At 44.3% G+C, this 25,800-nt stretch overlaps 1 protein-coding gene across 3 annotated transcripts in view; it reads right to left on the minus strand.

Moving 5' to 3' along the window:
• Window positions 1–21,650, minus strand: part of LOC130580732 (dedicator of cytokinesis protein 1) — a 174,163-nt gene extending 152,513 nt beyond the window's left edge. For 2 of the 3 annotated variants that reach the window (XM_057378422.1, XM_057378420.1), the window contains exons 1-3: window positions 21,502–21,650; window positions 2,530–2,613; window positions 1,013–1,053 (exon numbers count right to left, since the gene is read on the minus strand). In XM_057378422.1, coding sequence (XP_057234405.1) covers window positions 1,013–1,053; window positions 2,530–2,613; window positions 21,502–21,547 — 171 coding nt within the window. In that variant the 5' untranslated portion in view covers window positions 21,548–21,650. Of the gene's footprint in view, window positions 1–1,012; window positions 1,054–2,529; window positions 2,614–17,689; window positions 17,852–21,501 lie in introns of those variants that run through there. The other variant, XM_057378421.1, reaches the window with a different exon arrangement.
• Window positions 21,651–25,800: the final 4,150 nt, after the last annotated feature.

Raw genomic sequence — 25,800 nt, forward strand, 5'->3', positions numbered from 1 at the left:
TTTGTGTGCACACTGAAATCACACTGCAGGAGGAGCCTGCTCTGCTCTAAAGAAAGGACTGAAAACCCCATGGTGAGGCTCTGTGTCCCTCTCCAGGGTGCAAYTGCATTTCACCAGGAATGCAGCATTTCATGGACCTGCAGCAGGGTCAGCCTCTGAACAGACTGAGGAGAACAGCAGGTTCTCAACTCTTAAAGAGAATATCAGGTTCTCAACTTTTAAGTTTGGGGCATCAGTGACTGCACTAAGAAAATTATGCATGTCAGGACTATCCAGGGACTGATCCACCCTGAAACTGCAAAAACTGGAATTACACAATTGTAAAATTGCCTGGATCCTAATTGCAATTTAGGATTGCAGGGGATCCTAAACCCACCCAGTGCCATGGGCAGGGACACCTCCCACTGTCCCAGGCTGCTCCAAACCCCAATGTCCAGCCTGGCCTTGGGCACTGCCAGGAATCCAGGGGCAGCCACAGCTTCTCTGGGAATTCCATCCCATCTCCTCCCCATCCTACAGGGAACAATTCCTGCCCAATATCCCATCCATCCCTGCCCTTTGGGAGCCATTCACTGTGTCCTGTCTCTCCATCCTTTGTCCAAAGTTTCTCTCCATCTTTCCTGTGGGTCCTTCAGGTCACATTGGGGTCACCCCAAAGCTTCTCCTCTCCAGGCTGAACAATCCCAGCCTCTCCCAACCTTTCCTCCCAGCAGAGCTGCTCTGATCATCCCAGTGCCTCCTCTGGGTTCCCTCCTGCATCTGTCCATCTGCCTGCCCTGGGGACACCAAATCTGGCTCTGTAACTCATCTTTTAGGCTCTGCTAAAAGAAATTCCCATCACTTGAAGAATTCCCACTGCCCAGAGAACACAGAGCAGCAGCAAGCAGAGCTCAATGCACACCCATGGATCAGCTCCACCTGCACCAGAGAGCTTCACAAACCCTCACACCCAATGCCAAAATCCATCTCATTCCAAGAGAAAAAACAAGCATCCCTCTGTGGCAACACTCACCTTCTTGGATTTCTTCCGTAGTGTGTAACCCCTGTACCAGCCTAGAAGGAAAAGGGGGAAAAGCATTAAAGAGCTCATTTATGGCACCTCCCATCTGCTCCTTCCCAGCTCAACAGCACCAGGAGGTGGATTCTGATTGGGCTTCAGCCCAATTTCAATTTTCACACAGGTTTCATATCCCAGATGAAACATTAGCAAAGTCACCCTGGAAGCTGTGAACTCAGAGTGSTGATGGAGAGAAGTGCCTGACAGAGATGGTGCTTTACACAATGTGTTAAATTGCTGTGCATTTAATTTTARTTACTGATTCACCAACACAAACAAAGCCAACCTAAGAGCATCAACTTAACAAAAATGTTTGRCTAGTTCCATTTCAAACCCTATTTCAACTCCACAAATCCAAGTTTTCAGCTGTTGGGCATTTCATCAGCATCTAATGGGGTTCCAGCATCTAATGGGGTTTCCCATTCCCTGCTCAGGATTTCTCCTACATTCATTAAATTAATCAATTTTTATATAAAATCACAAAACCATGCAATATTGGAATTGTTTGCATTTAAAATCTTGACATTATTAGGTTTTTATCAAAGCATGCAATGTCAGATAGCTGAAAGATAGCTTTGCTCAGAGTCAAACTTGGCATTGCAGCAGCAAACTGAGCCCCAAGAAAAGGCCAGCCTGGGAATAATGAGAAAAGTCAAAAATTCGCTGCACAGCAATGATCAGCTCTGTTGAAACTGCATTGTTTGTTTCAATAAATATAATAATAAAAAATACAATTAAGCCAGTGACTAAAATACATTCATCACACAGATCTACCAAAATGTCTAGAGAAGCAAATTAAATCTAATATTAAAGTGTGTTTCCACGAAACCAAGTGTGTTACAGCATTTTTAAGACACAGAGTTTAGTTCTGTGTTACCTACATGTTTTCAAACTGCAGCATGCTGTAAAATTTCAACTCAAGGTTATAATGAAAGAGTTTTATTTTGCTTGGATTAAGAGCTAAAAATGCTGTGACAATTTCCACACCCTGTTGATTATCAAACTCAGCATTCAAATCCCCTTGTAACCTGGATCAAGGAGGAAAGATTTTGGTACAGGCGACATTTCTAGAGTTTGATATCAAAGGAGGCATCAGGAAAAGCCTRAAATCAGCGCACAGCACTACCACAGGAACCCATCTCAGAAGAGACACATAAATAATTTAGRACCCAGGTGACTTTCAAATTCAGATTAAACTTTCCTTAGCAGCAGGTTCTTTTGCATTACCCAAGGGTACCCAAAAAGCTTCTCTCCTTTCTCTAACACAGGAGAGATGCTACAACTGATCCATACAAATCCAGCTGCATGCACATCCTTCCCCAGAAAACCCAGTGCTTATTCACCAGCTCAACCACACTTGTCTTCATTTGCTTCCWCTTTGTCACTTAAGAGCATCAGAAGGTCACAAAGAGAAAAGGAGTAAGATTACAAAAAAAAAATCTTATTTTTTAATTCCATTTTTGCCACCTTACCCTCATATGTTTCCAGAATGTGCACAGTGTCGCCGATCTGCAAGGAAAGCTCATCTGGTCCCCTGGCATCGTAGTTGTAGAGAGCTGTAAAGGGAAAAATGCTGTTAGTGCAGGCAGGTAACAGCATTCCAGGATTCTGTTCCTGCACAGAATTACTTTTATTAGTCATTGTTGCTATTTGGAATCCTAATATGGCAGGAAAAAACCAAACAAAAAACAAAAAAAAACCCCTTCCCTAAAAAAAACCCCAAACCTCCCCAAAAACACTCAAAAAGAAACAAAAAAAACCCAAAAAAACCCAAAGCACCCCAAAAAAACCCTCCCCACAAAAAACCCAAACAAAACCAAAAAGACCAAAAAAAAAAACCAAAAATACCCAAAAAAAATACAACAAAAACCAGAAAAATCCTCCTACAAAAAATTAAACAAGGAACAATAAACACCAAAAAACAAACCAAAAACCAAAACACACCCAACTCAAAATTCAGCCAAGTTCTTACCTCCATTATTATTTCCCCTTGTAACACAAAAACCCCCCAAGTTCATTTCCTAAAGCCACAGTCATAAATCGAGCAATGGGAGATGGGATCCAGGAAACACCTCCTTCACCTGCCCAGTTCTATCCCAGTCCAAAGCAGCAGGCAAGAGCCTGAATCACACAAGAGATCAACACCACAAATTCCATCTATAAAATGTGGTGAAAAATCATGAAAAAATACCTTTTTGACCCCAAATCCGCTAATGGGTTTAGCCCTGAGTTCACACACTGGGAACATCCAAGAGGGCACGTGGGAAATGTTAATCCCAGCACGAGGATGGGGCACAGAGCCAGTGCCAACCTCCAGGAATTGCTGTTCATTCTCCCCAAAACTCCTGGAATTACAGCTGGCAATGTTATTACCAATAAATAAATCCTTAACAGGGTGTCTGGGTCCTTTTCTCTGCACAACTCCATTGGTTTGACGGATTTCAGAGGTAAATAAATAAATCTGAGCACACAAGTGGGGGGAAAAAAACATGGAAAAGTGGTTTGGAAAACACAGTGTGAGGTGGAAGGKTATTAATGGAATAAAAGGGCAGTAYAGGGTAAAAAGAATAAAGGTCAGGTGCACTGCAGAGACCAAAATCAGCAGTATTTAAATGAAGGGTTTAGAAAGTAGCAGTGTTTCTAATGACATCAGAAAAAGCCAAGCCATTCCCTAGTTTAACATTTTAATTTTCCTTAATTTTGTCATTAATAATGACAGATAAATCCTCCCTCCCTGGTATCTGGCAGAGAATATTTGAAAGCTATAAACACTGTTCTGCAGGAGAAAGGGGTACTGAGAAAACAAACTATAACAAAAATGGGTGTTTTGAACTGCTCTGAGCAGAGGGAGGATCCCAATGGTGAACACACAGCACTTGGGATGGTCTGCTTGGAAACACTCCCCAGAAATATTCTCATTTCAGCTTCTGTGCACGGCAGGGAAAATAAAGTTACGCAGTCCTAACTCCTCCAAATTTGCGTGGATGGAGTGCAAAACAAAAAATAATTAAAGAAAAAAAAAAAAGAAATCCATCGTTTGGGTGTTTACTCAGAACCCTCAATGCTCACAGCTCAACCAAGAGGCCCCTGGGATGTTCACACATCCAGAAATGAATCCAAGGACAGTCTCCCACCTCCAGGACCCCGACAAGCAGCTTCACTGACTCATCCCAGACATCTCAGCCAGGAAAAATTTGCATTAGAACAGATTAAAAACCAGTCCTGTACTCAATTCACACTTCAGCCCAGCGTTTCTCCAACATTTAAGCAGAATCACACTCAGGATCAAAGGCAGCTAGGAATAAAAGGCACTGAAATTTCTACCCAAGAGCCTGAAGTGGTGTCTGGCACAACAGGAGATGAAGGGCAGTGCCCAACCCTTCTGCCAGGAGATGACCACCAACTSTAGGGAGTGTTAACAGCTTMCATGAGAATAAAAYRCCAYRTCCTTGACTGKCTTGAGAAAAAGAARATTAGAATGTAAAACTAATAATRCAGGTAGCTTACAATTATAAACATTACTAATATTGTAGCTTTTGCAAACCTACCAATCCTATGCTGTTGAGTAGRAAGTGACAGCCTCACTGACYAATGTATGTTTAACACAAATGTATGCACTAGTTGCTAAAGTAGATAAAAGAAGCTTGTCCCACAATAAAATCCTTCTTTCTATTTTTTCACCCACTTTTTGTGTGTTTTATATCTATTCTTTTATGTCGGCTGTCTGGCCAACAGYGACACACCAACCACCAAACAGTGACCACTGCCCACCACAACTCCACTGACCCCAGCTCTCTGAGGAGCCAGGAACAGGTGATTTATCCTTAAAAATATATATATGTGCGAAAAACGTATCTCTGAGACAAAATAAATCACATTTCAGGCTTCCATCAGCATCAACTGATCACAAAACAAACAACCAAAATAACTATAAAGCACATTGCACCCCTGTGATCACACAGCAAGGCTCCAACTGCGCCACAAACTCCTCTGGAAGGTGGCACAGAACTCCTCCTTACGGGAAATTTTTGTGACATCAAAAGATGTTTTGACAGGAAATGTTTGATTGGAGCAAACGACAAGGCTTTAATTAAAGGAAAACATAAAATTTGGAGGAGTAAAGCATGAAACTGGTATGTTTGCGTTTTGTCTCATCAACTGCATCCTGAGCTATCATTTAAAATACTCAAAAACCCGAGGCATAACTTCCAAATACTTTTTGTTTTTTTTAACTGAAGTGTGTTTTGCTTAATGTGAAAAATCCAACATCCACAAGAGAGTCCTGAAGTGCCAAAAGCCAAGGATTAAGAGTGGGCACAGAAAAGGGCATTTTTCAACTCTTGGAGTTGATAAAGGAGGGAACAATGAACAGGGCATTACAGTAATTGCACCAAAACCCCATTTAGTGCTAAAGAACACAAAGCAAACACCTCTGTGAGCTGCAATCGTTAATCTGCCTGCATGAGAAAAATGAGGAGGCCAGCACTGCAAAAATTAGAGGTGACACAGAGGGGGAAAAAGGCAAAAGCAAACAAAAGTAACATCAATTTATATCGAAAAAGCTTTTTTTTTTTGACTGCATAAAAGGTGAGATATCTTAAGATACCATAAAGATGTTACAGARTAATACCCCATGGTATTACCTTGCTTTAAAGGCTGCATTAATCATTCCAAACTCCTAAAAGAAACCCAACTACATGTAACACATTATCAGCTTTATTTTACACTGCCTTAAAAAGAAAAAAATCCCTAAATCATAACTGTGCTTGTTCAACAAAAACAGACAAATTGCAGAGGTGAAAACAGAGCCATTTGTACATTCTCTGGTATTAAAAGATACCTGACAGTTTTCCTCCTATTCTCCCTAAAATTAAAGTGGCTGATTTTTAGTATTTACATAGATTGCTCAGTCCTCTGCCACTCACACAGAGGAGTTCCTAATTTCTACAGCTGAGGCTAAGGGAGAAACAAAGAGGGGGAAAAAAAGCTGTGTTTGAGTCCGGAGTTGTACCTGAGAACTGTTACAGACAATTATTTCATGTGTGCATTAAGCAAGGGGAGATCCTCTTGCCTTCACCTTAAGTTTTGTCATTCCTGGTCTCACCAAGCTCAATTCTGAGTTCTTTCTCAATATTTTAGTTACCCTGTTATCCAAATATTCCCAGAAAATTAATTTCCTTAAGAGGGAGAAGCCTGGAGAAACTCTTGGACCTGAACAGTTACTTCCCAGCTAAACAAGAAAATCCAGCTTGTGGTTCCTCCTGTCCAGTGATGCTCTAATCTTATTGATTAAATCCACAAATGTGACTTTTMTCACAGGATTAGCCTGAATCCCACAAGTCCAAGTAGATGGAAAGGATTTATTCTCATAAATGAAATGAAGAGTTCTGGGCCAAACCAAGATTTCCAAGAAACAAGTTCAGGTTCTTGCCTTCCTTCCAAGGCAGATACTTTATTTTCAGGGAGCTAATGAAGTAAGGTGCTCACGCACCTTTTTAACAGCTCTGSCTCCCTCCTTCTTGCTAATCTGCAYTCARAGTATTTCACCACAAARTACTGAGGGTATAAAGCTGAAACCAGTGCTAAAAAGTACACATATACATCATCATTGACTCCAACAGCATTATGAATGTGCCATAATGCACAGCTAACAAGAACAACAATAAAAAAAAAATCCAAATTGATTTTTAATATTAAGAAGTCCATTAAGTGAAACACCCTGGATGCAAGGAGTAATCACATCCCCCCGAGCTCTCAACACCAGCTCTGGCAGAAACAGCAAGATGCTGGTTTTGACTAACACCAAACATCCACCGGCAGATGTTGTGGCAGCTGTCTGCTGGCAACTCAGAAGCACAAAGTGAGTTTGGATATTCTGCTGGAATACCTACATTTAATTCCTAAGGAGCTGGAACTTGGCTCTTGCTCTGCTGGGGATAAGGCCACATCCTCCAGAAAGCAAATTGAGCATTAGCTGGGCTCACCCATGTGTGGCTCGAGAAAATTGCAGGCACTAAAATCCTAAGTAAAAATCAAAACCTCCACCTGTGGGTTTTGCAAAGTTTGGAAATACACCCAGGGGTCTGCTGGGCAGGGGAACGACAAGAGTTAAAGGCTGGAGGGGAGGAGGAACTCATCCAGCTCATGGTCAGAGCTGGCAGAGCATCAAAGGTGTGTGGTGTGCTCATGAGTCAGAAGGGATCCTCTGACAGAGGCTCCTCAAGAGATGAGGAGTGACCAGAGCTGGCCAAACTCCAGTTCCACACCCACTCTGTGCCCCATCCCTGACTTTCCCTGCCACCCACCCCATCCTCAGCCAGCACTGCCCCAAGTCAAACTCAACAGCTCAGCACCAACTCCACCAACAGCTCCACACCAACTCCATCCATGGCTCAGCACCAGCTCTACCCACAGCAGCGACAACCCTAGGAGAAGTTCCAAATCCAGCTGTAAAGTCCCAGAATATTTGGGATTGGAAGGGATTCTCTCTTCTAATCCAAGTATATTGGACTGGAAGAGATCATCCAGTGCATCCCTCCTGCCCAGGCAGGGTCACCCAGAGCAGGTGACCCAGGAGCACATCCAGGTGGGTTTGGGGTGTCCCCCTCAGAAGGAGACCCTATGGCAGCTGTTCCCATGCTCTGCCACCCCCATGGAAAGAAATTCTCCATGCTGAGGAACAAACCATGGGAAGTTTCACATATCCAGCCAACACAAAGCTAAAATGTCCCAAACAGCACAAGCTCACTGTTAAACCCAGCTTGTGAACGGGACTCAGAAACCCTGAGCTCCTTCCCAACCCAGTGCTCCAGGCTAAATCCACAAACTAAAAATTTAATGTCAAGGCTCCCACAGGCACAATGGGGTGCTCCAAGAGGCCACAGAGCTCACCCTATGAACACCCCTAAAGCATCAATCCATCCCCTGCTTCCTCCAGCCTCTCCCTCACCATGGCACGAGGTTTCTCCAGCAATGATTGTTACTGTGCAAAGAGGGGGTCTCTTACTGAGCATCACTGCAGCACTCAGCTTCATGTCACAGTTATATTTTAATAGGCATTTCAATGGCTGTAAAAATCAAGTTCAACATACTGAAACTCCTCTTGTACTGCTGCAGAAACAGGAAAAAAGTGACAGAATCCACTGCAACAGTGAGCTGATGATGCAGAGCAAAGAGCCTAAAGCAAGGAGGAAATGAGGTGATGGGAAGATGCTTTCATTTCCTACCATTCTTGCTCCTCAATATTTCTGCAAGGGAGAACTAAGTCAAAACTCCTCTAATTGCTTTCTCAGGAAAGCTTCTGGAATGGGAGAAAAGAGACAAAGGAGTTTGGGGCTTTTTACACATCAAACCCTACTCAACTGATTTTTCTTTGCCATCCCCTGATTTGTCTCTCAGTCATTCAAGCTGTCTCCAATGGCAAGAACACGGATCCCAGGTCAAATAATCACTGAAGAAAGCATTCTGCTTTCCCCAAAAGAACCCAGAAGAGAAGAATGACCTGAGTGCCCCAGTTTGACCCACCAATACTTTCCCCTCCCTCCCAAAACAGCCAGGCTGCAGCAGAAATGGGAAATCCACAACACTTTTCCTGAATTTGCACCTTCCACCAAAATGAGGGGGGAAACGTCACCATGGGAGCGACTCAAACAGCGCTGAATGCATTAAAAGATAAGAGCAGCATTTTTCAAAAACAGGGAAAAATTGTTTTTCTCCAAAGCAGGGGCAATCACATGCTCCAGGCTGCTTCCAGCAGAGTTGGCTCGGCCACTGGTCCTAACAAAGGGTCACTGTCCAGCTCCCTGTCAGCACCAGGGGAGCTCCCACACASAGCTCACATCCCCACAAATCCGTGTTTCCCACCTCAGGGGAATCCTTGGAACTCACACCAATTTATGCCTTCATTCTGGAAGAAATAAGGAAAAGTAAATGTTATGATACTGCTGTTCTTTTAAGACCAGCATCACTTTTTACTCCATACATTTAAAAACTTCTGGGAAGGAGAAAARCCAGAATAGAGGAACACCCTAAATCCCTGCTTCCAGGCACTGAATGCCAYAATTCTARTAYAGTAYGAACCTACCTSAATATCCACAACCATTCACCTCATSACAMATTAATTCARTATTTCTAAAACCYTTYCTAGTCAAATTACAAAATTTTCTAAATCGGAAGGCRCCCACAAGGATCATTGAGTCCAACTCTTTCTTTATTAATATTTAAATTAATCAATGATTRTAAATACATATAATGCAATAAATTAGTATTTTTAATTTGATGCAGCCCAGTAATTGATSCCAAATGTATAAAGGAGTTCCCAGGTGAGAATTTGGCCCACCTTTGCTAAAACACTCCCTCACTCTACCAAAACACACCAAAAATAACCCTTACACMCACTTCCCTCACTGCCCTGAGCCTCAAAATTGTTAACTCAGAATAGTCCAAAACCCCAACCCCTTCCTTTCCAAGCATAATCATSCAAGGAAAATTTATTTTAAAAACACTCTGATGAATGCCTGGAGGATGCTTAAGGTGCCACTAACSCAGCAGCAACTTGTTAACCTTTGCTAGAAAAAAAGGTTTTTTTGATCCTTCTTTGCTCCTTTCTGGCATGTTTCATTTATTTTTTATTTTCCCAGCATCAATGTGAGGATTCCCTGAAAAGAGGGGAGGCATTAGCACCCAAGTCCATGCCCGCTGGCACCCGGGCACAGCAGGAGCCAGAGCCAGCTGGRAAAATAAAAACAGCAAATCCACACTGTTCCCAGCCCTGCTCCCCTGGAACAGCAGCTCAGGGAGAGGGATTTCCCTGCCACCATTTCCAAATTCTGCCCCCATGGCTGGGTTTGGCAAATCCAACAGGCAGCACAAATTTTTGTCAAGTGGAAAGCAGAAATTTCACCTTAAAACATTGGSTTCCCTCACTGAAAAACTGCTGAATTAATTAATCTAAAAATTAGTGGTCATTTCTCAACTATTCAAGTCACCTCCACTTTCAGGACCTTTACCTCTCAACAGAACAATTAAAAAAACAAATTAATCACAGCCAGCACAYTACACACTCAACTCATGCCCAGCAAACCAGCTCAATTTTGATATATAAATCAACAGTCATTTGTCCTGGGTTTGTTTGGTGAAAGCATCCTCTGAGACATCACTCAGCACTGGGAAAGGTGGGGAAGGGATTTGTGCCATTTYTGCCTCAAACACAGAAATGGGCTTCCTGCAGCAGCTGCAGTTTCCACAGAGCACACAAAGGTGAGCGTGTTCTTGGCTGAAAACCARGAGTTTTAATACTTTTAGGGCTGGAATATTTAAAATATTGGGATAACTGCAAGATTTTACAGTCTGGGTATGATACCACGTGTAACACAGCCTGCTGATCTTAAACCAGGATACAAATTTTAAGACCAGGAGTTGATGTGTTACATTTGTGAAATCATTGCTTGATTTCACAAGCAATGATTCCACAACATTGATATAAAGATGGAAAATATCAAATAGTTTCATGGAGGGGAACTGGAATCTAACTCACTCCTCTTGCTAAGCAGCCTTCCAGGTTCTTGGGAAAAGCAGTTTGAACTTTGAAAATGTTTTCTGCTCCATGAACGGCCCAAGAGCAAGAGCTGCTGCACAYAAATGTAAAAACACAAACCTGGTCAAGACAGCACTTTACAAATATAACACAAAAACTTTTAGGACAATAAATTTATATCTTAAGATCAGCTCCCAGATCAGCAGGCTGTGCTATAGATKGTATCCTAACCAGACTGTAAAATCTTGCAGTTATCCCAATATTTTAAATATTCCAGCCCTAAAAGTATTAAAACTCCKGATTTTCAGCCAAGAACACGCTCACCTTTGTGTGCTCTAACTGTGGAAACTGCAGCTGCTGCAGGAAGCCCAAACTGTACTTTCTGTGTTTAAGGCAAAAATGTTGAACCAGTTCAATCACTCATCACAGCCCAGTAAACAAACAGAGGCCTCCTCTGCAGTGCAAGTGATTGATAAAAATCTGTTCATAAATCACTTCAAGAATACATTCAGCCAGAAAATCAAACCAGAGCTGAACCCACACAAAACTTCCAACAATGTCAGCAGCATCATAACTGAGTCATTCTCTCAAGTCTTTAGTAAAATGTGCTTATCTGGCTATACCCAGTCTTTATTTTTTGGTAATAACAATTCCCACCCCACAGAGCTCAAAGCAAGATATTTTAGTCATTCCTCAAAGACTCAACTGATTCTCAAGCTTTGGGATAATTAGATTTTTTTGGTATTTTGGGATATTCAAAGGTCTTTTCCACCCTAAATGACTCTAAGATCATCCAGTCCAACCATCAACCCAGCACCAGGGTCAACACTAAACACAAGTGGGTCATCACTGTCCCCAAGTGCCAATCCACCCCTGTTCTGGACACTTTGGGGATGAGGACTGATGGAAGGGACATCATTCCCAGTTTGTGGCTGCAGCACTGGTTTAACCAATCCTTTCCCAAAATCTTGCACTTGCACCACCTCCATCAACATCCCCACAGWGGGACTGAGCAGCAGAGCAACCACACCAGACAATCCAAAGTCCAATTCCCACAATCAGTAATCTAGAGACAGATCAAAACCTTATAAAAAATCCCCTCACCCATGAGCACCTTCTGGAGCTCTTTAGGGCAATGCTCAGCATTAAAGCAATCCCACCTAATCCAAGTGCAGATGTCTCTATTATCCAGATAAACATCTAACGTGCTTTTTTAATCCTTTTAGACTCTTAGCTACWGTCAAACGCTCAAGAACACAACCAACAAACACAAATAAACAAAGTGTAATGTATTAAATACCAAGAGAATATCTGGCTCTGCATCAAAATGTTTGGGGTTGGCGTTTTGTCCCGTTTGACTCACCCACTATGGAAATTATTGTCCAAGAAATACCTCTRCACCACAAAAAATATCTGTTCCCATCTCCAGCCACTTCACTGGTGAGCCTGAACAACTGTTTTCCCACCAGAAAATTTCAGTGACTGAAATCTCCAGGAGAAGCATTTTTACCCACTGCTTCAACCCCCTCCAGTGCTTTGTCACATCACTAAATTAATTTCAAAAAGGAGTTAATGCCTGTGGTTTTGAGCCAGTCCCAGCGCTCCAAGAAGTCTGAGYTGCTCCATGCCCACAGCCTGGGAAGCTCAAGACGAAAGGTTTGGTTTCTTTATGCCCAGCTGTCAGTGAGCAGCACCAAAAATAGTCCAGGACAGCTCTGTCAGCAGCGACAGAGGTGTCACTGACAGGCTGTGGCAGGGAAGGACACACTGAGATACTGCCATAAGAGAGAAGCCAAAAAAACCTCCAAAATTTTTTTAAAAACCCCATTAAAAATGCTACAGACCACCTTTTCCACATCCAGTTTTAGTTTTACCATTTATCCTTCATGCTGGAAACKACAGAGATCAATCCACAGAAGGGAAAACCACCAAAAAATAAAAACCTAACCCACAAAACACACCAGCCTTGGATAGGAAGAAATAAAATCAGCTCTCAAGTCTACTCCACCTGAGATTCTTGGTCAAAGAAAYATCAGGAAGGTGAGGGATTGATGGAGACACCAATCACCACCAGTAATGCCAAGAAAAAAAACAGGGAAAACTGAGGCAACACAACCATGGGATAAAGGGGCAGCCAGGTGAGCAGRAAGGAAGGAATTCCAGCAGGGATGAAAAGGCAACAGGTGATGTCAGCAGAAAATTGGTGGGGATTTCTGTAAGAACAAAATAAGAGATATAAAGGAAAAAGAAAAAAGAGGTTGGACACCAGGTAACATCACCACAACATCGAGCTAGAGCACACCAAAAGGCTTCAGTCCAAGCATTATCTTCTGTGTTAAAGCTACAAATGAGCCATGGATTGATGCAAAAGAACAATAGTTCCCCCACAGCACCCCAAAGCAGCAGGAAAAAGTCCAAGTMAATCAAACAAGTTGCTGGACACACCCTCTCTTAGCTCTTTCCACTCCTCACAAAACAATAATTAAAGATTTACTTTTGCCATTCTAACATCAGCTTTCACTCACACGCTCCCATTTCAAGAGATTAACCCCACATTTATCAACAGAGACATTCCCACAGMCCTTATCTAGAACTTTCCCCAGTGACACACTTCACCCTATCTCTGCAGAGCAAYCCCTCCTTGCAAGGACAGCATTTATAGGGCATTCCAAACCACTGCCTCGATAATCCCCAGCCATGGCAGGGGCACGATTTGTTCACTGGAGTCATATGCACAGCAGATTTTTCTGAAAGCAAGCRTCCTTTTAAATCGTTCACCATCTGCCTCAAGACTCAGAAACTCAAATTATCATCAGCCACTTCCATCTGGCTCAGCACTGAGAGATTTCCTGGGTCAGGGTCTGCCACAGGAACACTTTTYCTATTTCCAGTCTCTTCGTTTCTGATAYKCAGGCACCGCACGCTMTGCRCTGAAGCRACTCCTCAATAAAAGCACCCAACTCCACGCCCTGAACCATTCCCCACTGCCAACAGTTTTTCCTGCAGACCAGCTGGCACCACTGGGAGGATGCTAAAGGCTAAAGCACCAGCTGGGAGGCAAGGAAGCTGCTGGAGACAGGTAAGAGCAGAGAATTCCATGATCCCATATCTCTACCCCTCCCAGAGGCACCAGCCTTTGCCACCTTCTCCCTTAATTCTGTTCTTCCCTTTTTATTCCACATACAGAAATGGGGAAAGCCTTCCTAACACAGCACAGCTGAAGGATTTTAATCAAGGTTCCCTCCTCTCAGGACACTCAGCCCCATTCCCTCCACAGATGTTATTTTATTCCATCCAATTCCAAGCCCATGACGCCAGCGCTTCCGGGCTTTGTTTGGATAAGCAGGACAAGGAAGGCACAGCAAACACAAACACCTAAGGCTGTGCTCCCAGAAGGCAGCTGGRTGCTCCAAGAGGCTCCCAGGTATTCCAGAATCCCCGTGCTCTCTCAATTCCCACACTGCCAAATTTCCCCAAATGCTCCCAGAAGCTCTGCCAGGAGCTCCACAAGGTTCCTCCCCAAGGATGACAATTCCTGAGCCACCACTGATGCCCTCCCCACGTGGGACTCCTCAGGGATAACAGGATTTTCCCAAACCTTCCACACCTGGCAGCTTCTCCAGCAGATTTTTCACCTCAATATTGAATAATATGTGCAGCACATCCATAAAAGTGGCCCAGCTACCACAGGAGCAGAGCTGTACAAACAGAGCACTCAAAAACCCTACAAGCACAAACATTGATTATGTACAATTTYGCTGCCATTCCCGTTCAGAAATTACACAGCAAACCCTGTAGCACTCACTTGTTGGTGTTTTCTACTGGGGAACACAAAGACATTTTGCTACTCCAACACCCTTAGGCAAAAATCAGCCACCAAAACTCTCTGCAAACACATTCTAAAGCGGGCTGTGCTGAAATAATATCAGCAGCACTCAAAATAAAGCAGCAGTGCTAAGAAAAGTTATTAAAAAAACCCCAAAATTCATGTGTGGCAGCCAATAGTTGCTTCAGTTATTCATCCATCTGTTTGCTTTGTTACRTATACAGTGCATGATTGCACATAATAGTTCTCAGTGCAATTATTGCACTTTAGTTACAAAGCTATATGGAGCAGAAAAATATTTCCAGAGATATTTCATATTTTTGCTGATGAAACTGAAATGCAGCAACTGCCRCTTCTTGTGTTACCAATCTTTACAATAGAAATCAGATTTAATGCACAAATTACATAAACACAGGCAGATAATACTATAAATATATAAATGTTTTCACAGCCRCAGTCTGAAAAGGGAGATAAAGTTTCAGAACTACCAGAATTATCTCTTACTGAACATTTTTTTTTTTAGGTTTAAGGGATTTTAAGTCTATATTTTTTTTTGTTTAGACAGGGCGTGATTTCAATCCCAGCCCCCCAAGCTGAAGGAGGAAAGTATTCCAGAACTCATTAAGGAATTCATTAAAGCCTTACCCAGAAAATGGTTATTGTCACAACAGCCTTGGGGGCTACCCCAGGCTAGAAAACAGAATTAAAAATGCTTTTAAGTTAAATTAAAAAAAAAAAAAAAAAAATCCAAGACTGACCTGTCAGTGGTCCATCTCCCTGTCCAAGAAGAGCCATAAGGAGGAGCAACTCCACTGAATATTTTGAGGAAGTTTTGGACTTGCAACAGGACAATGAGGAGAGGCAACACCGATATCTTTGATGGAGTAAATACTTTCAAACGGGATTAGCAGCAGCTCATTCTTGGAGTTTCCACTCATTAAAAGCAGCCAGTCCCAGCTATTTATCCACATCTGGACACATCCCCAGGTATTTACCAGAATGGACTGATTGAATTTTCATCCCCATGCTGAAGGATTGCACAAAGCAATGGATCCTCCATGTGCCCAACAGCCAGCAAAACTGGACAAACTCCAGAAACACCAATATTTMAAGGAAAAATTACCCCAGTGCTTATTTCTATAGCAATCAGCTGACAGAGGGGCTTCCTGGAGATGGTGTTTTGCTTTTAAATTGCTGCCAGTTTATTTCCCCCTACCCTGAAAGCTCTGCCTTTACAGAAAGGAAAATGCATTTGTACCACAAAGAAATCTGTGCCAAGTGTGGCAAACAGCCCAAAATGAGCATTGTCTGAGTGCACCTAAGTCAAGCATTTTTAACAGAAGAGATAAAGGGATAACTACAAACCCACCAAGGGTGAAATCAGASAATCCCAGAATGGTTGGGGTTGAAGGGACCTTAAAGCCCATCCAGTCCCATCCCCTGTGATGGGCAGGGACACCTTCCACCATCCCAGGGTACTCCAAAGCTGGCCTTGGACACTTCTGGGGACGAAAATAAATCAAACACCTCAAATCAGCCTGACTACTGTCACTGCCAGATTCATGTACCGTGTAAAGTGTAAAATGTCACCTTGCTTTCTACCTCCCCTTTTATTTTCTAGGAACAAGAGTAAAATGAACAGCTGAAAATTCCCAATACCGGCTGAAAACTTTCTTTGCAAAGTTCAGTAAAAGCTCTGTTTTATGGCCATAGGCAGCTGGCTACCTACTGAAGTCAATGTATGCTCTATGAGAAATAAAAATAGTAATTCCTGGAAAATCCCATCAGGAGTCATTTCTCAGAACAATCACACCTTGTAATGGCACTGGCCTGGATAAAAACAAACAGGAGTCTACGCTGCCTTCCACTTATCTGTTATCTTTATCCCTCTCCAATCTGCTGTTTGCAACAAGTGTTTATTGACAGAGAACAATAGCRGCTGCTGAGTAAACTGGGAGTAACYGAGCYCCTGCCCGCAGYCAAAGCCAGGTCATTGATGTAGGAAGAGGGGAGTGACATCCACCAGAGCCTCTGCCCTCTACTTCAGGGGACACCAGGGATGGGGCAGCACAGAAATGCAGGGAATTAAAGGTGTTGCAAGATAGAGCTGTGAATGGTTTGGATTGGAAGAACTAAAGAACATCCAGGGCCATCCTTATCATGGCAGGGACACCTCCCACTGTCCCAATGTCCAGCCTGGCCTTGGGCACTGCCAGGGATCCAGGGGCAGCCACAGCTTCTCTGGGCACCCTGTGCCAGGGCTGCCCACCCTACAGGGAATAATTTCTTCCCAAAATCCCATCTAACCCTGGCAATATGATCCATTCCCCCTTGTCCTGTCACTCCATCCCTTGTCCAAAGTCTCTCTCCATCTTTCCTGTAGCTCCCTTCAGGCACTGGAAGGTCACAGTTAAGTCACCCCAAAGCTTCCCTTCTCCAGGTTGAACAATCCCAACTATCCCAGCCTTCCCTCCCATACAACAAAACCTAACCTGGGTGTCCATGGGGAATGTCATCCCTAGGAAACAGAATCTGCATTTGCTCACTCCAACACACTGATCCATGCAGCAGCAAATCTYCCATGGGCATTGTCACCTTTACTCCACAGCTTTGGGATGTGTAACAACACAGCCCTGCTGCCACTACCAGCACAAAGTCACCTGTCCTGTCCAGCCAGGGAGCCTCAAACCTCACACCACAACAGCACTAAAATCCATTCTGAAGATGCATCTTGCCCAATTTCCTTGAAACACTTCCTTCCCTACTCTAAGGCATGAATATGCACAAGAGGATCACCTACACAAACAAGAGCCTCCACCTGGCACCACAGAACTCCAGGATTGCACAAAAGCCTTAAATCTGCCCTAAAGCATCCCAGTCCTCCCTGAAGCAGAAGAGCAGCAGCAGTGTTTGGCTTTAGGATTTCCTGTGCCTTTGTCAGCATTACCCTTACCAAAACCCTCTCGTGTCATTCAGAGACATTACAAGAGCAGAACTCAGCTACAAAACTTTTAAATCATARTCATGGAATCATTACTTAGCCTACCAACTCCTTGAAGTTCTCCCCTAATAACAAAATATATACATTTCTATATACCCTGGTTTGAAGGTACTTCCACAAACCYCTTTGAAAAAGCTATCCCAAACTCAGAGAGGCATTTAAACACAAAAACCATGAAGTGTGGGCAATCTTCACACTGAAAAATCAGGCTTGTTACAATTTGCCACACTGGGATGTGCAACAGAAACAAACAAAAATACTGGAACTTACTGAGGCTGGAAAAGATCTCCAAGAACATCAAGTCCAAGTCCAAKGTCCACCTTGTCCAGCCCAGAGCTCCGAGTGCCACATCCAGGCCTTCCTTGGACRCCTCCAGGGATGGGGACTCAAGCCCTGTAACTGGAAGTTCTCCTTTTACACCTGACCATCCAAGGGCACGTGCCTCTAATTTTCTATTTCATCATTTATTAAAAAAAAAAAGTACCATAATAGTGGTCTAATTACTCTCTATGGACACAAAGGCATTTTAAATTCAATTTTTGCAGCACAGCAGCACCAGCTCCACTTCTCAYTGCAGCTCTCAGCCCAAAGGGTCAAAGAAGAGCAGAAGTCAGGAGGATTTGGAAGCTACCACGGCCACTTTGCACTATCTCAGAGCTGCTTCAGCCTCCCAGGCTTCCCAAAGCAGCTCATTACATCCCCTCTTGCTGGCAGAGCACCAAAATTACCATTTTCACATCACACAAAAAGTAGGAAATGTGAGACTGAGCAGCCACGCTCCATGGGCACTCAGTGACACTGAGGGGACACAAACAGCTCTCAGGATGCCACTGATGTCCCCGTGGAGGAAGCCACACACTCACGTGGTCCCCTCCACTGCTCCCCAGCAGCTCAGGATGAAAAGCAGGATTGAGGTGCCAAGACAAGGATCYGGGCACAGGGAGCAGGAAAAAGCCTCTCCAACGAAGCTGATCCTCTTCCTGCTCCCCATATGTTAATGCAATATCCCCATGATCCCATTAGATCCACACCCATTCCTCCTGCAGCCTCCCTGCACTGAGAGCCCTGAGCTCTCTCAGGAAGCAGAGCTGAGTCACACTCACCACTGCCTGCTGAGATAATGCCTCTGCACCGAGAGCTTGGGGCAGCAAATTCATTCTGTACAGCACAGGGCATCCAGCAGCACCCCCCAATCCCACCGTGCCACAGGAGGAAGTGATCTTCACCTCACCCACATTCCACCATGCTTTCACTGCAAAAAAAAAAAATCACAATTAGGAATGTAATGGGACTCAGTGAAACGTAATTTACTGTGCTTTGAGTGTCTCATCAACCCAGAAACTTYCAAAAGGATGCTGCCAGACTCTTCCCAGTGGTGCCCAGTGACGGGGTGAGGAACAGTGGCCGTGAACTAAACCACGAAGGGTGGCAGGGAAGGGTGAGGAGTGAAGGAAGGGTGGAACAGCACTGGAATGACTGCCCAGGGAGGGCATTGAGTCTCTCTCTCTCTGAAGACATTCCAAACCCCCCTRGATGTGTTTGTGTGCCCCTCATTGGCGTAATTTATTCCAGCTGCACCACAGCCAGTAAATCTTTAGGTCTCGAGATGTTAAGAAAACTCTGTTGTGCACAGGAATATACCAGAGGAGGAGAAAAAGGGATATAAATGCATTCCACAAACACATGTGGGTATTTTGTATATAAACATCTCTATATATAGACACGTATGTACATGACACCGTGACACAACAAAAATAACCCAAAAATTCCACASCTTCAGGTTATTTSTGCTTTGRRGAARCCTGCACTGAGAATCCCAGAATAGCTGTGGTTGGAAGGGATCTCTGGCCATCATCCAGGCCATCTCACCAGGAGCAGGTGACACAAACACATCCAGGTGGGTTTGGAGTATCTCCAGAGAGATGGACACTCAACATCTTCCCTGGGCAGTCCTTCCAGTGCTCTGCCACCCTTCCTTCACCCCTCATGGTTTAGTTCATGGCCATTTTTCCTCTTCCTGTCACTGGGCACCACTGTAAAGATTCGGGCACCATCCTTTTGGAAWTATCTGCATGGATGGATGAGACACACAAAGCATGGTAAATTACATTTCACTAAGTCCCATTAGCATTCCTAGCTGGGATTTTCTCCCCATCAGACAATACTGAGTCAACATCAGCCTTCAGGACCAATCATGGCAAATAGGAAAAAAATTATTTTCATGTCTAAACTTTCAGTTTAGCAGGGCCCTCTCTGAATCTGTTTGGGACTACATCAATGCTCCCCAACCTCCAGCTTTTACAAGCAGCAAAAAAATAAAGTCAAAAGGCTCACAGTGCCCTTTTTTAACAACATAAAGGTCCATAAAATACACGTAACCAAACTGAATATTCATTTTCCTTAGCAGGACACCAAGAGTGTGCTCCCAAAACAGCACCTAACAGAATGGAAATGAGCCACTGAATCCRATGATCAATTAGCTCTAAATCTGATTTTATCTCCAGGCAACACAACAGCCCCTTTCAACCCTCACACTCCTGTCACTCAGCAGAGAAACACCGCGGTTTGGGGAGCATCTCAGCTTCGGTCCAGGAAGAAGAAAACAAACTAACAGAGAAACACAAACCTATTATAATGCCGTAACAAACTTCTCTGCAGAGCAGCAGACACAAAAAATACCAATTAGGCACCAACTGGGAACATCACCTTGCACTTTTTTAAACTGGGATTTTTTATTCTTAGATTATATTTAAGTTCTTCTTCTCCTACACGTGCAATCTCTCACACTGGAGATCTATCCAAGTCTACTGAAAACATCTTTTAAAACAATCGGTCCATTTCACCGTCTCTTCCTCTCCTATCCTTTTCAAATTAATTTCAAGAGATTCCTGGAAAGCCCGACCCAGGCACTCACCCTCACCACAGCAGAGTTCCTGCAAAAGAGGAACTTGCTTTCGAGTGACACTGGTTTATACCATCAGCTTCCACTACGTGACAATTCAGTCATTCCAAAATACCCATCCCACACCACCCGGCAGATAATTTGGATACTTAACGAGCAATCAGTGGCATTTCTGTTTCCCTATGGTTGTGCTGCATCCTCAGTGCAGAAATTACCCACGGATCTCACACGGTGTAACCGGGATTTACCAATAATTTTTAAAAGTCACGCTGCGGTTCTAAGGACGTATATACAGAATTTTAAATTAATTCYTACAATTTACTTCGGTTTTACTCAGACCCCAAAACTCCCTTCTTCCTGCTCGCTTTGTTTAGATGAGGTTTAGCTGGGGGCTCCTACAAAGAGTTATTCTTCACAATCAACCCGGCCCAACAACTGTGGTGAACACTGAACTTCAYGTTTCCAATTTGAATAGTCAGATTTATTATTTCCTTCCCCCAGACAAACGCTCATTCACGCCAATAAAGTCTGTTTTGTTTTTTTTTCATCGAAACCCGAAATAAAGCGTTTCGCTCAAAACGCAACAACTTTAAACTCAAGATGGGCCCTGCCGGCACAGCCCTGCCCAAACCCACGGGGTTTTGGAGCTGTTTAGTCAAAGCGGAGATGTTTTAGGCACCAGCTGGGAACAATCCCCCTCTGTTCCAGAGGGACGGAAGGAGCGGAGTAGGAAATGGATCCCAGCGCGCAGGGAAATCCCTCATCTGTATGAACATCACACTCCGTGCAGAACCGACAGCCTTATCCCTGAAACATCCCACGGCGGGACAGGGAACAGAGAGCGCTCCCGAAWGATCCAGCCTGGGACGCGCATCCCGCTCCGCCAGCGCGGAGAAAGAAAGCGCCGTGAAAACAACTCCGTGCAGCGCTCGGGGAGCGGCACAAACACAGCGGAGCACGGCAAAATACAACTCTTATCAGCGGGGCACGGCTGGAGCGCAGAGCTCCRGGACAACTCCGCAAGTTYCTGCGAGCCGGGAARGGATGGGRACAGGGACAGGAACCGGAGGGGCTCGGGCACCGCGCTCCATCCCGGCCCGGCAGCGGGCAGGACGGGGAGGCCGCGGCCGGGGGGTGACCATGGGCGCAACAGGCGGGAGCGGGGCGGGCGCGTCCTCACCTACRCCGTACTTCTCCTCCCTTTTGGTGGGCACCCAGCGGGTCATGGCGCCGGGAGCCGCCGGGATGCCAGAGCCCCGCTCCCTACGCCGCCATTTTCCGACCGCGGGACGGGAAAAGTTTCTCCCGACAGTGGAGTCATGTGGTGCGGGCGGAGCCAGCCCGGCCCTGCCCGCCGCCCCTCAGCGCCGCCCGCCCGCCTTCCCTTCCCTGGGCAGCGGCCCGAACCGGCATGGACACGGGAATAGGCTCTTACCTGGACCTGATGGCACTCCGAGTATCCCCCCTACAATGAAAATTTCGCTCTCAGCGGCCTCCCTGGACCCGTTTATATACGCGCCATCTCCCCGGCTGTGCCCCAGGTGTAGCTGGTTTATCTCAGGTGTTCCCGGTTTGCCCCTGATGCCTCCTGCCCACGCCCGGCTGTGTCCCAGGTGTTCGCGGTTTATTCCAGGTGTAGCCGGTTTATCCCAGGTGTACCCGGTTTATTCCCGGTGCCCCTTCGTTCGCCTATCCCCGGTTGTGTCCCAAGTGTACCCGGTTGTGTCCCAGGGGTCCCCCTGCCTATTCCCGGTTGTGTCCCAGTGTACCCCGTTTATTCGAGGTGTACCCGGTTTATTCCAGGGGTCTCCCCGCCTATTCCCGGTTGTATCCCAGTGTACCCCGTTTATTCCAAGTGTATCCGGTTTATTCCAGGGATCTCCCCGCTATTCCCGGCTGTGTCCCAAGAGTACCCCGTTTATTCCAAGTGTACCCGGTTTATTCCCTGTGCCCCTCCACCTATTCCCGGTTGTGTCCCAGGTGTATCCCGTTTATTCCCGGTGCCTCCCCGGCTGTGTCCCAAGTGTACCCCGCTTATTCCAAGTGTACCCGGTTTATTCCCCGTGCCACTCCGCCTATCCCCGGTTGTGTCCCAAGTGAACCCGGTTGCGCTCCGCCGGAAAGTTTCTGCCTGCGTTCTCCTCGGAGATGCGGCTTTAAAATAAAGTTTTGAATGTTTAATTGTTGGAGCAGGGTCTGCTTTTGGGTGTTGCCAGCGGGAGCTGGACAAGCACAAAAAGTGGGGATTTTATATAAGGATTTTATGAGGTGAGACAAAGCCAAGTGCTGGTGCTGCAGCTGGATCGGGAAAACTCCCGGTACCGATCGGGGCTGGGGATGAAGTGATGGAGCAGCCCTGGGAGGAGGATTTGGGGTGCTGGTGGATGGGTGGGTGAGAGCTGGACATGCCCCAGCCATGTGTGGAAAAACCTCAACTCCTGGGCTGATCCCACACCATGGAGAGCAGGAAAAGTGGAAATTCTGTCCCTCTGCCCTGCTCAGGTGAGACCCCAYTGCAGAGCTGCCTCCAGCSCTGGGGGTGGCACTGGGTGRGCTTTAAGGTCCCTTCCAGCCTAAAACTATTCTGTGATTCTATGKTGAGCACGCCTTTTGGGGCTAATCCTTCCTGGTCCATAAAAATTATAAAGCTGCCGATTTCCAGACCTAAATTCAAAACTTTGTCCAAGTGCAACATCTCCTGGCTAATTAAACTGTGGGATAAGTGATTACAAAAGAATTAGCAAGGGAAATGAACTTCCTGTTCCCAATCCTGTTCCCAATCCTGGAGACATCCAGGACCATGATTTAAAAACAATAATTTTTATGAAGTGTTAAGGAAATTGAAAATTAACTATGTGAAAGTCGAGAAACAGCAGGGGGATAACACTTAAGAGAAATAAAGAGAAGTGAAATGTCTGACTGCTGTCCTTTGTAGGATTAGTCCTCTGCCAAAGGGGAAGCCCCATAACACAAATTGAAGGATTAAAACAGRTCCAGGGTTGAATCTCCTTCCTCTCTCATTTTCTTGTGTAGTGTGGATGTCAAAGGACCCGTTCCTGTAAAGGCATTTTTACTGCCAGGTTTGTTTTTTTTTTTTTTAAACACTTGAAGGACTCTGCTCATTTTTTCATGCATCTTCCCTTTTCCCACCTTTGGGATCAGTTCCCCAGCTCATCACCTGCATGTTCAAACTACACCAGACAATCTGTAGCCATCCTGCACAATCCCAACGCTGCTGTGATGGAGCCAACTCCTGCCCTTTGGTGCAAAATGCCTGGGAGCGAGAACATCAGAAGATTTGCAAAAAAGTCATGGCTGGTCCTCTTTATCCTGCACTAATGGATCGAGGATTAGAACCTTCCCAAAGACAATTTGGGCAGCTCTTTGATTTCACACCTTTATTGTGATGAGGWGAATCAAAGTGAATTGACTCAAATAATGGACATGCTTGCTCTGTGCCTATGATCACCTTTGGTTTTCCACACCACGAAAAAGGCAAAGTAAGATTTCTTTCACACTTTTATTATACAACTGCTGCATTATTTTTGTGGTGCTCCTAAATGAACGCAGCCAAATGCCAGAGCTGCTGGGGCATCAGGTGGTTTAGGGATTTTTAATGYTTTTACTGGAACAATCTGTGAATCAGGGAAGCTGATTGACTTTTCATTTACATCACTGATAACCAGGAATCACTTCCGTGGAACCACAGAGGTTTTGCAGGTCMRGGATGTGAGCARGGGACACAAAKCAGGGCAGTGATGTTAATTTAAACCTGCAGATGGCTGTAATTAGTTAATAAATGAGCTATTGCTGCTGTCTGTCCTTTCTGGGCCTCAAGGTTCAAAGCTGGAAGTCAGGCTGGGGTGTTTATTTCTATTTTCAAGGAGGCCAAAGGAGCTCTGGTGTTTCACTTCGTGAGAAATGTGCTGCTGCCAACCCTTCTTCAGGTGCTAACCAAGAGTTAAATTAAATTCTCACAAAGATTGGCTCTTCTTAGTCCCAGCTTACATCTATACCTGCCCTAAATGGGAATTATATACACACCAAAGATTAGGCACCAGCCTAAGGCAGGAAGCACCAGATGCAATAAAAGGAAAGTTAAAGAATTACTTATGACTTCTACATATTAAATCCATTCAATAGCAAAATTTGTGTTGATGTCAGTGAGAAAGAAGAGATTTGTCCTGTTCTGTGATTGTGATCTGTGTCAAATATAACCCAGCTGATCCCACGACCACCACAAAGCCTCCCTGCTACTGAGGAGGGTCTGTGTTCCTTTGATGGCTTTCCACATTCTCATTTTAATGCAATTGTGTTACAAATAGAGCTAATGCCATTAAAATTTTGATAGCCAGTAAAAAGTCCTTCTAATTCACGAAGCATAAATATCCCAATGTTGGGGTTTTACAGCTAGGAAAAAAATGGTCATTTTTGGACTGTAATATGGAGAAAATAAAAGATTTTTATTTTTTCTCYAGCAAATGTAATATAAACTACCTTGAAAAAAAAACGTTTTTCATTAAAATGTAAAATGTTCAAGCTGACATATTTTACATGCTTGGGCATCATATATTTCTTCACACTGTGCATGTATGCTTTTYATTTATTAAGAGGAAACTGAAAAACGCTTCTTTCCATAAAATCTGAACATTTTATCACATCCTTATGTCAACTCTTTGGATTCTCATCTGATTTCTTTAATGCATCCCATTGAATTGGAGACACTTCTCTTGGAGCAAAGGAGCATTCCTTCTCATTTCCTAGTTCCAAGAAATCCAAATGTGCAGGATTTGGCCATGAATGATGTTTGAAATTCTTGTCACAGCATCTTTTCCAAAGGGTGAATGGAAACATTCTGCCCTGCTTGAGACAGATTTGTAATAAATAAGAGATGTTCTGTAAATGTATAGATTAAGATTTGTTTCRTAGAAACAGATGACTRCACCAGGGGAATGTTTATTCTATCYCAGTTAAATATCACAGCTTTTTGTAATCATTTTTTTTTCATTGACAGGCCTTGTAGGTAAATTCAACATTTTCAAACAAAACACGTTAAGTAGTTCCTGTACACCCACAATGTGAATTCTTCTTGGAAATATTCCTCCCAGGAGGACATGGGTGGACTTATAAAAAAAAAATAATGTAATAACTTCTTGGCTTTTCTATTTCCATTAAAGATATTCTGTTGGAAATGTTATTGCTTCCATTCCAGCTGTTGATCATCTATTTTTGCTGTAATTTCCATTCGGGGTGAATGACCTCTGTGTCTTTGACTGGCTKCATGTTCCATGGTTAAGTGTACACAAAATAAGGGATTTTCACACAAAATAAGGGATTTCCACACCTGGTGCAAAGACTCTTTTAATAAATGCTCTGCTTTACAATGTATTGCTCTGAATCAGAATGGAAATAAAATCAAGTTTGGGAGTTTGTGTTACCAAAATGAATTCAGCCTTGGCTTTGCAGRTTCCTGTTGTGT

This window comes from Malurus melanocephalus, unplaced genomic scaffold (assembly GCF_030028575.1).
Source record: "Malurus melanocephalus ecotype Western Australia unplaced genomic scaffold, MMel_1.1 scaffold_358, whole genome shotgun sequence".
Taxonomy (NCBI): domain Eukaryota; kingdom Metazoa; phylum Chordata; class Aves; order Passeriformes; family Maluridae; genus Malurus; species Malurus melanocephalus.